The 12,592-nt window shown below is 42.8% G+C and overlaps 2 protein-coding genes across 2 annotated transcripts; one reads left to right on the forward strand and one right to left on the reverse strand.

Moving 5' to 3' along the window:
• The first annotated feature begins 4,295 nt into the window (after positions 1-4,295).
• On the forward strand, positions 4,296-6,486 carry LOC132098430 (zona pellucida sperm-binding protein 4-like). Its single transcript, XM_059504547.1, has 8 exons — positions 4,296-5,022; positions 5,096-5,283; positions 5,356-5,453; positions 5,525-5,682; positions 5,756-5,948; positions 6,019-6,166; positions 6,246-6,318; positions 6,397-6,486. Exons 1-8 carry the CDS (start codon positions 4,296-4,298, stop codon positions 6,471-6,473), a joined length of 1,662 nt encoding a protein of 553 aa, XP_059360530.1. The 3' UTR covers positions 6,474-6,486.
• Positions 6,487-9,002: 2,516 nt separating this feature from the next.
• Positions 9,003-11,034, reverse strand: LOC132098431 (zona pellucida sperm-binding protein 3-like). The gene is made up of 8 exons (XM_059504548.1): positions 10,501-11,034; positions 10,140-10,258; positions 9,956-10,059; positions 9,707-9,884; positions 9,494-9,611; positions 9,330-9,412; positions 9,176-9,267; positions 9,003-9,101 (listed from the first exon to the last, which is right to left on the reverse strand). The coding sequence occupies exons 1-8, from the start codon at positions 11,032-11,034 to the stop codon at positions 9,022-9,024; spliced, it is 1,308 nt and encodes a 435-aa protein (XP_059360531.1). The 3' UTR covers positions 9,003-9,021.
• Positions 11,035-12,592: the final 1,558 nt, after the last annotated feature.

Consider the following 12,592-nt stretch of genomic DNA (forward strand, 5'->3'; position numbering starts at 1 on the left):
TTTGAAACCTGCCGTTCAAGTTACCTATTAAACGGGCTTCCGGTTCCACCACCGCAAGCAATGCCATGAGTCACAAAAGGTCACTTACCTTTGATAATGGCATTGAACACCAATAACTGCACCACCTGCACGGGTAATCGGAGTGCCAGCAAACGCCTCAGGAGTGTAGGTAAGGGCAAAGGTGTAGACAAGCTCATCCTTGGTCATCTATAGGAGACTGACGTTGTTACCAAGAGGATTCTCCCCAAACCCCAACCCATTCCAAAAGGCATCTTAGCAAGTCATGCCATAACACTTGGTTACCCGAGTAAGCAGTTATTAAGGGTTTTTCCCCCCACTATAAAAGAACCGTCCCATGGATGTTATAGATTCAGGGAGCCATCGATACCAAAACAATGGCCCATTTTTAGTAGGGTTCAATAGATCTAGTAACACTTAACCGCTCTTACCATCAACACACTGTTGCAGTCCTGCAGTTCGTTCTCAAAGAAGAGCACCTTGGAGCCTGGGACCAAACCGACAACAGGACATCCTCCCAAAGTCAGACCAGATGGCTGGATCAGTTCACCATTGCTAAACAAGTCCTGCTGTACCTCCACATGAACCCGGTTCTCACCGCATTGAATAGCTACACTACTGGGAGTCACAGGTTGCCTCAAATGGAAGTCCACCGCCATCTCACTCGGCACTTCTGGAACAATGGGAAACCTCCAGTCCAAAGGCTTCACTGGTCCCTGCAACACCTGCTTCTCCTGAAGACCAAGAGGCTCTTGTGCAAATCCTCTGTAGTCAAGACTCTGAGACGGAGAAGCCTTCTGCAAAGTGTTTCCGAGCACTAAGGATGGCTGAAGCGAAACAGTCGTTCCGAAGCTTTGCGAGATCCCGAAGCGCAGATGTGTCGAAACACTGATCCGAAGCGTGATTCGAAACACCCATGTCACGTGACTATGACCAAATGAAGCCTCGAAGTGTTTCACTAATTGTTTCATCAGGTGTGGTCCGCCGAATCAGCGTTTGATTGGAACGGTCGGGAACAGACCACACAATCGCACATCTGTATAAAAGTGAAATAAACGCATTTTGACCTCGTGGGTTTTTGTGAGAGGAGTTTGACTTTGAGATAGCGGATTTTTGGTGATATAGTGACATTTGCGATTTGATTAGTTATAGGCAATTTAGACTTACATTTAAATTTACACAACACATTGACTGAGAGGCTAGAGACAGACAGAGTATACATATAGTGACACATTAATAGATACATAGATATAAATATATATAGACAGCTAGATTAATAGATAGATACATATATAGATAGATTACAGATACATATATAAATACATATATTATAGATAGATACATATATAGATAGATTATAGATACATATATAAATACATATATTATAGATAGATACATATATAGATACATAGATTATAGATACATATCTAGATACATAGATCGATTCATATATAGATAGATAGATAGATTTGGATAGATAGATAAAATGGAAGCTCCCCAGAAGAGATGCCGTACATCTGTGGTGTGGGAGCATTTCCATTTAGAAACCCCAAATAAAGTGAGATGTGTGTATTGTGATCGGCAGCTAGCCTACTGCAACAATACATCATCCATGATGCGCCATTTGAGGAGCACTCATCATGCCATTTTGCAGGGTGCAGAGGATGGCATTCCCCCTGTACCTAGGCCTGCTACTGACACTGCTGGGCCATCTAAGCAAGGTATGCATTGTTTGGGATATAATTATAATTGAAATATAATTACAACCTTTTGGGACACTGTTTATAAAGTTTATAAGTTATATAAAGCACTGATTATAAACAGTGGAAGGTTTCCAAATAATGAACCAGTAGGCTATACTTTTAATAGATGTGCACTAATTGAAGCTGTATTTTTCCAATGTATTTGTCTGAAAGTATGTTTTGTCTTCTCTTTTAAAAGTCAGACAGAGGGAATTGGATGAGGCTCTTATAAACATGGTGGTGAAGGATCTGCAGCCCTTCACCATCGTGGACGATGAGGGATTCAGGGCATTTGTGAACAAGCTTGATCCAAGCTATGTCCTCCCATCCCGGAAGGTGCTTAAAATAATGGTCAGCGAAAAGTACAACAAAGCCAAGGAGAAGACAATGGAGGACCTACAAAAGGCCGAATTTGTTAGCCTTACAGCTGACATGTGGTCCTCCATTAATATGGATGGATATCTTGGTGTGACTTGCCATTACATAACACCAGAGGCAAAAATGGCAACTGTTGTACTGGGTGTAAGGAGGTTTTACCAAACCCACACAGCCCAGCATCTCATGGAGGCTAAAGCCTTGCTAATGGCTGAGTGGGGAATAATCTCCAAAGTTCAGTGCATGGTGACTGACAATGCATCTAACATGATCCTAAGTGCCCAGCTACTCCACCTTCGCCATGTCCCATGTTTTGCTCATACTTTAAATTTGATTGTGAAAAAGGCACTAGATCAAACACCAGTCATCAATGAAATACGCCAGAAGGCCAGAAAGATAGTGGGGTTGTTCAGATCCAGCTGCAAAGCAAAGGACAAGCTTGTGGAGATGCAGAGCTTGATGGGAAGACCAACTCTGAAACTGATACAGGAGGTTGACACGAGATGGAACAGCACATTTGACATGCTACAGCGCTTGTATGACCAACGTGAACCAGTGGCTGCTGCACTTTCCAACTTAAACAATGGTACTGCTCCCCTGACAAGTATTGATTATGACATTATTGAACAATCATTGTCAATACTGCAACCATTCAAACTCGCAACAACAGAGATGTCAGAGGAAAAGAGAGTGTCTGCTTCAAAGCTTATACCACTGTACAGGATGTTGCAGCACAAGCTTGCACAGAAAAAAGGAAATGCAACGCAGGAATCAACTGTTCAATTAGGTAGGCCACAATGACCATACTACCCATGTGATTGGCCATAACTGTCATATTATTGTCATTATTATAAATATGTGTTTCTCCAGTTTTGGCTCATAGGCTCACATCTGCAAGAAGGTCTGCACTCCAGATGTGGAGGTTATGAGAGTTTTAGAGCCTTGGCACTGGCTACACTGCTGGACCCAAGGTTCAAAAATGTGGCATTTGGAAATGCTGCCAAAGCCCAGGAAGCTGAAAAGCATATCACACTGGAGTGTGCTTCACTGATGCGTTCAAACACAAGTTGGTGAGCAGTTTCAGTCTGTGTTATGTTATGTAATCTGAATCATGTAATATAATATATCCTTCATATATGCCGTCAGTTTAGGATTTGTTACTAATTGCTGTTTTCATTTTTATTCAGACCCAGAAATGTCAACATCACACCCATCATCATCATCATCATCACCATCACCATCAACATCAACACCAGTAGAAACACAGGACAGTTTATGGGAACTTTTTGATACTCGCATCCATCAAACCAAGATGATACACAATGCTACAGCTGATGCCACAGTGGAAGTGAAAAAATACATCAACGATGCGTATTTGCCCAGAACTCATGATCCACTAACTTACTGGAAAGAGAGAGCAGTAATCTTTCCTCATTTGTATGTCCTTGCAAAAAAATATCTTTGTATGCCAGCAACAAGTGTCCCTTGTGAGAGGATTTTTTCAAAGGCTGGAGAAATTATCTGTAAAAAAAGAAGTAGGCTAAGTCCTTCCACAGCAGATAAATTAATATTTTTGAATAAAAATCTCTAAAAAAGTGAGACATTGTGGCTTGATTTCTTTTATTAATATTCATTTTTCATGACCAAAATAACATTATGCACAGTGAGGAGCCTATAGGTTACAAGCTTCACATATTAGAACATTATAATAATAAAAAAACAACACATTTTTTTAATGGCTCGTCAAGGTCGTTTGAGATCAACACCTGCAAGTGACCACTAGGTGTCACCGTTGAGACGGGTGTCGGATTGATTCGAAGCCTCGAAACAATATGGCACATTTGGTTCAACTGTTTCATTGGTTCACGAGGCCTCGATTTTGCCATCACTAGTTTAAGCCTGTATCAGACGAAGATAAAGATTTGGAAAGAATGTTTAGCGTCCGCGTGAACAAGGCTTGAGAGAGTTGTCAGTGAAGATGTGGACGCAGCCTCTGTGTTGCTTTTAAAGCGTTCTTTCAATAAGAATTGAATCTTGAGATCCAATGAGAATCACCCAGTAGTTAATGAAGAGGGAGGGACTATCGTTAATTAGCTGAAATCTGTAGAATACAAAAAGACCAAAGGGCAATATCTCCACTTGGTGTTTAGCTGTTGAACAATGGCTGGAAGTTGGTGTTTGGTTCAGATTTCGTTGGTCTGTGCGTTCTGTCATGCTGTTCCACAGTGGAGTAAGTCGCTTCAGGATGTTCAAGCTCTGATGATGCAGCAAACTGACCAGCAGTTTCAGCTCCAGAAGCCAGTTCAACAGCTAACTAACCAACAGTTTCCGCTTCGGAAGCCAGTTCAACAGCTAACTAAGCCGCAGTTTCCGCTTCAGAAGCCTGTTCAACAGCTAACTAACCAGCAGTTTCCACTTCAGAAACCAGTTCAACAGCTACCTACACCGCAGTTTCCACTTCAGAAGCCAGTTCAACAGCTACCTACACCGCAGTTTCCACTTCAGAAGCCAGTTCAACAGCTACCTACCCCGCAATTTCCACTTCAGAAGCCTGTTCAACAGTTAACTAAGCCGCAGTTTCCGCTTCAGAAGCCTGTTCAACAGCTAACTAACCAGCAATTTCCGCTTCAGAAGCCAGTTCAACAGCTACCTACCCCGCAATTTCCACTTCAGAAGCCAGTTCAACAGATAACTAAGCCGCAGTTTCCGATTCAGAAGCCAGTTAAACAGCAGTTTCAGAAGCCAGTAGTGCAGGCAGAGCCCCTTGATAAATGTGCTGTAGCTGATTCTGAGCAGATCCAATGTGGTCTACCTGGGATCAGTGGTGCTGAGTGTGAAGCTATCAACTGCTGCTTTAACGGACAGCAGTGTTTCTATGGAAGGGCGGGTAAGTGTTCTCAATCTTTCGTTCGTGTCAAACTGATTCTCTGAATTTAACCTGCTCTTGTACCTTGTTCTAGTGACTGTCCAGTGTATTAGAGATGGTCAGTTTGTGGTAGTGGTGTCTAGAGACGTTACTCTGCCTCGACTGAGTCTGGATACGGTTCATCTACTGGGTGGAAATGACCCACCTTGTGCTCCTGTGGGGTCTACACCTTCCTTTGCTATATACCAGTTCCCTGTGACCGCATGTGGCACGAGCGTGATGGTGAGCAGCAGCTACTGGTTTTATTCTGCATTGCTTATGATGGACTGGATGCTGACACGTTCCTATTCACAGGAGGACAGCGGATATGTGGTGTATGAAAACCGAATGACCTCCTCGTATGAAGTGGGGATTGGACCATATGGTTCCATCACAAGGGACAGTCATTTTGAGTAGGTGATCCATGTCTTGGTGTGACCATTAATCCCTGATAAATGCTACAAGCTCGCTGTGTGTCGTCCAGGTTTCTCTTCCAGTGTAGATATTCGGGAACTTCCGTGGAAGCTCTGGTTGTGGAGGTCAACTCTGTTCCTCCACCTCCACCAGTAGCTGCTCCTGGACCTCTCAGGGTGGAGCTCAGACTGGCCAATGGCCAATGTGTCACCAAAGGCTGTGCTGAAGGTAAGGTCTTGTCCTGTGTCTGCCTAAAGCCTTTCAAACTGGAGTCTGGTTAAACCCCAGTGTTGTTCCTCAGGGGATGAGGCCTACACGTCCTATTACAGTGACGCTGATTATCCCATCACAAAAGTCCTGCGAGAGCCTGTGTATGTTGAGGTGCACATTATGGAGAGGACCGACCCCAACATTGTCCTGACGCTGGGACGTTGTTGGACGACTTCAACCCCCAGTCCACTCAGTCTCCCCCAGTGGGACCTTCTGATCGACGGGTGAGTGTACAGCCAATCTTTATCCAGTTGGTCTGCTGGGAGACCCTTTCTAACTTTCTCTTGTTTTCAGATGCCCTTACCAGGACGACCGCTATCTGACCACACTGGTTCCAGTGACTGGATCGTCTGGTCTTCAGTTCCCAACCCACTACAAGCGCTTTGTTGTGAAGATGTTCACATTTGTAGATCCAGCCTCACTGGCTGCTCTGAAGGAAACCGTATGCCCCCCTTTACTTGAACATCTGTATATTTACTACTTGTGGATTCTATGACTTGAGCCTCTTTCTTCCCTGTCAGATCTTCATCCACTGCAGTACAGAGGTGTGCCATCCATCATCTGGCTCTTGTGAGCAAAGCTGCACTAGGAAACGTGAGTTCTTGCTTTCTCTTGACAAGAGGAACGGAGCATTTTAGAAGTGCATTCTCACTTCGAACATTTCTCTTTCAGGAAGAGACACTCGTATCAAGGCTGTCTCTGGGGAGCAGACTGTGGTTTCTAGTGGAGAAGTTACTCTGGTCATGTAAATCTAGTGTTTTTTTTTTTTTAATAAACTTTGCAGAACCCTTAGGTGTCTTTGTCTATTGGCATTGTTTTGGTTCAGCAGAATGTGGGATTACATGCCTCTTCCCAGTGTTTTCCCCTCTCACTATTAAACCAAGGTTCCACAACCTTTTGTAAGGTTGTGCATTCCTTAATCCTTCCTCCAGTTGCTAACCTGGGGCCGCACAAGGCTCCCCTTATTCTTTTAATTTGTCTTCCAAACAGTAGTTTGGTTCCCGACATTCACAATATAGAAAGTAGTTATGTGGATTACTTGCGGCTTTTGTTTTAAATACAACTCAAATCGCTGAGCTCAAGTTTTAAGTGGAAATCAGTTCTCGACTGTCTTGAAGCAAACACGAAACGGTGTCAATTGTCTGCAACTCAAAGTAGTGATATTAAAGGAATACTTCACCCCAAAATTGTGTCACTAATCCCTTACCCCCGTGTTGTTCCAAACCTGTAAAAACTTCATTCGTCTTCGTAACACAATTTAACCCCTTACTTGTCACCCCCCATTTTCAGCATGGAGACACAAATGACATACCCAAAATTAAAAGGTTGCTGCTTAGGAGTCTTTCTTACTAGATACATAATGTTCCCAAAGCTGACACTTCAAAGTTTACTGTTCATGAATCAGAATTACTCAGACTGTTATAATAGAGATAAGCTCAAACATGTCAATAAAAATATTTAAAACATACTGAAGTGTACTAAATGATGTAGGATATGATTTTAGATACATGATGAAGCTAAAGCCACAAGTCTACTAATACTTCACTTTGATATTTCAGAATCTGATCTCACAAAGTGTGAATTTTATTAAACCTTTTCTAAGACCATGTCATGTGTATTTTTAGAGAAGGCTCATAAAAGGCTAATAAAATTGATTTGACTCCTGGAATGCGATTATCTCTTGTTTGATTCTATTGTTCTTGCGAAACAAGCCTTTCACACATCGGCCAGGTATGACACAATAATGATAAATGAGGATTTTCTTTTTTTTATTCCGCTACTATTAGCCTTTGTTTTGGGTATTTCAAGGTTTACCAAGCCACATCGCTTCATTTCCAGTATACATTTACCCCACTATTATCAAAAGCCTTACTATAAAAATACAAAACATTTTCTTACAACCTTTGACAATACTACAAAATGCATTATGAAGAAGATCTGCACCTGCTATGTAGCTGCATTAGAGCTAACGTTAGCATCAAGCTACATGAGACTATTTATGAAATTATTAGTACACTTTTACTCAAAACTCACTTTAAACCCTGACTGAGTGTTTGTAATAACCTCCTTTTGGTCGTTTACGGTTGTAAATATATGCTATTTATAGCCTTTTACGTCGCTGCACAAGTTAGCATTTCAGATGTACATTTTTAATATTGTTATAAAAACGCCCCAAATCTCAAGAAAATCACATACCAACTATTAACTAACGTAATCGTGTGTTTATTATTTGGATATTTCATGGGTACAGAGGTTTCTCTGTGTTGTTGTGGTCAGATATCAACACGGAAGTGTACAGGAAATGCATCATGGGCAGGACAGGGCGGGATATGATGCACAAGACACGGGCGAATCCGGTCTCTGTCAGCGCGCACACGGAAGACTATACACACAGAGACAGGGCTGGGAGCGGATCATTATCATCAGATCGCGTAAATCAGTGGAAAATGAATAGATATTATGATTCTGTCTGAAGAAATATGAAGTAAACATCAGTAAATATATCTCTGTGTATATGCAACTTTTGACTATAAACCCTATTTGACACTTTTCAGTGAATCTATGAGAACACAAACCACTGCAGACGTGACTGAATATGAATGCTTGGTGAATTTCATCCACCAGTCCAAACATTAGTTCTCTTTGGGTGTCATTTCGGCAATGATTTCTCAGAATTATAACTGACCTGCTACTGCACAAAAAACCCCTTACGTCAGTACAGGTTCTGCAAGTTTGGCTCCCCAAATACTAAATTGAACTTAAGAGATGCCTGCCATTTTCCTAACACAATGGAAAAACCTATAAATAACCCATCTGAAGGTGGAAAATGTTGTGCCAGTGTTGATACTGGGAGTGCGCTTTTATTGTACATGGATTTAAAAGCATTAGAGATGTCAACAAGGAGCATTAGGAAACAGATTTAACTGAGCAAACCTATTTGGGGATGCAAGGAGAAAATTAAACTGCTCATTTGAAGTTACCAACACGAAGAAATCAAGTTCACTGCATAAGAGGCACGCAAAATCTGCAGTGCTTCTAGGAAGTGGACGTTCACGCAGAACTCCCAGAATTCCCTTTACAGCATCATGGGCAATGTATTCCACCTTTACAGTACTCATCAAAAGGGAGCTCACAGCAGGTCCCTTTAAAAGGGTTATTAACTTCCCTAACGTGAAAAGGGAGCCTTTCCTTCTGGCAAGAGAATAGGTACAGTAGGACTACCCGCTTCCTCGCTCAAATCAATTGGTTAAACTAGACAAGAAAAACCGAAGCAAGAATAAGTTTGCTCCCCCACATTTATTGAAGACCAGCCAAAGTCTTCTTGTGCTCTTGAACCACTACAGGACCGAGCGAGGCCTTCCCTTCCCACTGAAGGCCTAGAAAAAAAAAAGCAGACACCAGAGTTAAGTGCTTGAAGGGTCAAAAACCAAGCTTAAAAGCACCTTCCTACCTCCAAAAGGAGAAGCAGCAGTTCCACCATCAGGACCACATGTGGAGTCACAGCAACCACAAACCTGGTGGTTCCCATCAGCAGCAAGCCACCTGCAATACGAAAAAAATCAGACATGGCACCTTTAATGTATTCGTACGTGGCATGAACATACCCATTGGCAAAGGAACAGGATTTGTGGAGCGCGTCACTAGGTGCAGAAGCAAGAGTGGCCTTCAGAACACACGTTATGTAGATCTGCAAGAGACACCACGGGTAAGGGGTCACAAACCAAAGCAAATGGGAGAGGTCGTTCTCCCCAACACTCGGAATACATACAGAAGGACTGGATCCCCCCTGGAACATGAAGGCCTCCAGCTGGAACCGGATTTTGTCTTCCTGGGATCGAGGCATGAAGCGCGAGCTGGAAGCTGTGACCTTGGCATCCACAAGACATCTAAGGAGTGAAAAGTAGTTGTCGGGGACAAAGTGGTTACAAGGAGCAAATGCGAGAACAACTCAACTCTGCAGCATCTGGTGACATGAACACACCCATGATTCTCAATGAACAAATATCTCGGAAGGGCGTTCACATCAGGTACTTGGGTGGCCACACAGCTGTCCACAAACACACGCAGAGGGACGTGGTTGTATACCTTCACGGATGCCTCAACATTAATAACGTCACCCAGGAAGTAAGAGTTTGAAGGCCTCTCATAGGACCAGTCATCTGCAAGAGGGAAGAACTGCTTAGGCACAGCCTCGTTCAGAAGGCAGGAGGTCTAGAGAAACTGCACAAACCCATCATGAGCTTCAGGGAGAACAGCAAGACTTCTTCACCAGCCTCCGTTGAGGCATAAGGGACCCAAGTTGGCTTCAAGGCATTACCGCTGACATTTTGAAACCTGCCGTTCAAGTTACCAATTAAACGGGCTTCCGGTTCCACCACCGCAAGCAATGCCATGAGTCACAAAAGGTCACTTACCTTTGATAATGGCATTGAACACCAATAACTGCACCACCTGCACGGGTAATCGGAGTGCCAGCAAACGCCTCAGGAGTGTAGGTAAGGGCAAAGGTGTAGACAAGCTCATCCTTGGTCATCTATAGTAGACTGACGTTGTTACCAAGAGGATTCTCCCCAAACCCCAACCCATTCCAAAAGGCATCTTAGCAAGTCATGCCATAACACTTGGTTACCCGAGTAAGCAGTTATTAAGGGTTTTTCCCCCCACTATAAAAGAACCGTCCCATGGATGTTATAGATTCAGGGAGCCATCGATACCAAAACAAGGGCCCATTTTTAGTAGGGTTCAATAGATCTAGTAACACTTAACCGCTCTTACCATCAACACACTGTTGCAGTCCTGCAGTTCGTTCTCAAAGAAGAGCACCTTGGAGCCTGGGACCAAACCGACAACAGGACATCCTCCCAAAGTCAGACCAGATGGCTGGATCAGTTCACCATTGCTAAACAAGTCCTGCTGTACCTCCACATGAACCCGGTTCTCACCGCATTGAATAGCTACACTACTGGGAGTCACAGGTTGCCTCAAATGGAAGTCCACCGCCATCTCACTCGGCACTTCTGGAACAATGGGAAACCTCCAGTCCAAAGGCTTCACTGGACCCTGCAACACCTGCTTCTCCTGAAGACCAAGAGGCTCTTGTGCAAATCCTCTGTAGTCAAGACTCTGAGACGGAGAAGCCTTCTGCAAAGTGTCTCCGAGCACTTGAGAAGAAACAGGCACTCTGGAAGCTGGATATGATTGCTGCTTCTTGCTTTTTGGACTTTGACTGGATCTCAAACTTCCAAAAGCATTCTTCAGATCAAACACCACAAGCACAACCAGCACTAACACATATTGCAAAAGACCCATCCTGACAAACGTTAACACAATACCCACCAGTCCTCGTCTTTGCCATTAAGTACAGCTTTGAATTTAAGCGGCTCCTCCCCTTTCAGCTTGACTGATTACCTTTGATTCTCCTCTGGACCTGTAATTAACAAATGAGAACGTTCTGGAATGTCACTAGCCAATGGAAGGCTTGATAAGGATCTGAGATTTTCATCTACACTTATTTACAATTTTTCAGTTAAAGTTTGACAGTGTGTCTATGATAGACAATGAATGTCATTAAAAAAGCCCCTGATATGACTCAAATAATAGAGAATATTCATAAAAATCTCTCTTTTTTTAAAAAGAGTTTTTAGTTTATCATTGGAAAAGAATTGGAAAAATGTAGAATTACATCACTTGCTCCCCAATGAATGGGTGGCATCAGAACGAAAGTACAAAGAGCTGATATAAATATAAAAATAATCCACAAGTAATTCACATCAATTACTGTCTTTTGGAGGGAAAGGCTGTGTGTTTCTAAGAAACAAATCCATCGTTAAGAAATTCAAACTATTCTTTCCGGCCAAAATATGAGTTCATAATCCCAGTTATGGTATCAAGGTGCCATAGAATGCATTGATACAATATTTTAAATGATATCTACATAAAAGGTACGTGGCTTGGGTATGGGCAAAAATTCTCCAGAACGGTTTTACATGTCCATTTACAACCCTGGGATTTGTCCCTAGAATTATTTGGAAGGGTCATGAACAATAATGTCGAGCTCTGCTCTGATTGGCGGTTTCACAGCTCGGATCTCTTCTTTCCAGCGTGAAAGATGGAGAGATTAGGCTTCCAACCTGATATGTTTGAGCCTGTATCAGACGAAGATAAAGATTTGGAAAGAATGTTTAGCGTCCGCGTGAACAAGGCTTGAGAGAGTTGTCAGTGAAGATGTGGACGCAGCCTCTGTGTTGCTTTTAAAGCGTTCTTTCAATAAGAATTGAATCTTGAGATCCAATGAGAATCACCCAGTAGTTAATGAAGAGGGAGGGACTATCGTTAATTAGCTGAAATCTGTAGAATACAAAAAGACCAAAGGGCAATATCTCCACTTGGTGGTGGGTGAGACTACGGTGGTGGCAGGTGGAGGTGTGGAGTGATGATGGAAGGAAGTAGCGTAGATTCCGGAAGTGATCCGGAAATGGAGGATGTGGATAGTGGAGGCGGCGAGAATGGAAGTAGTAAGTGGAGTGTAGTAGAAAATCGGAAAAGAAAGAAACAATCTTCAGAATCGGGTAGTGAGAAAGGAAATCTCCAGACTAGAAGAAGGAAAGAGGAATATAAGGTATTGTTGAAGTTTGTTGACTCTGTAAATGCGATTAATCCGTTGAAGCTGACGAAAACATTGAAAGAAATGATAGGGACAGTTGAAAGCATTACGACTTTGAGGGATGGCAATCTGTTGTTGTTTTGTAAAGACAGTAGGCAGCAAAAATCAGCTCTGGGTATAAAATCGATGATTGGACATAAGGTGTTGTGCTCGATACCGGAAGAAAAGAATTGGGTTAGAGGTGTTGTAACAGGGATTCCGACA

This window comes from Carassius carassius, chromosome 22, assembly GCF_963082965.1.
Source record: "Carassius carassius chromosome 22, fCarCar2.1, whole genome shotgun sequence".
Taxonomy (NCBI): Eukaryota; Metazoa; Chordata; class Actinopteri; order Cypriniformes; family Cyprinidae; genus Carassius; species Carassius carassius.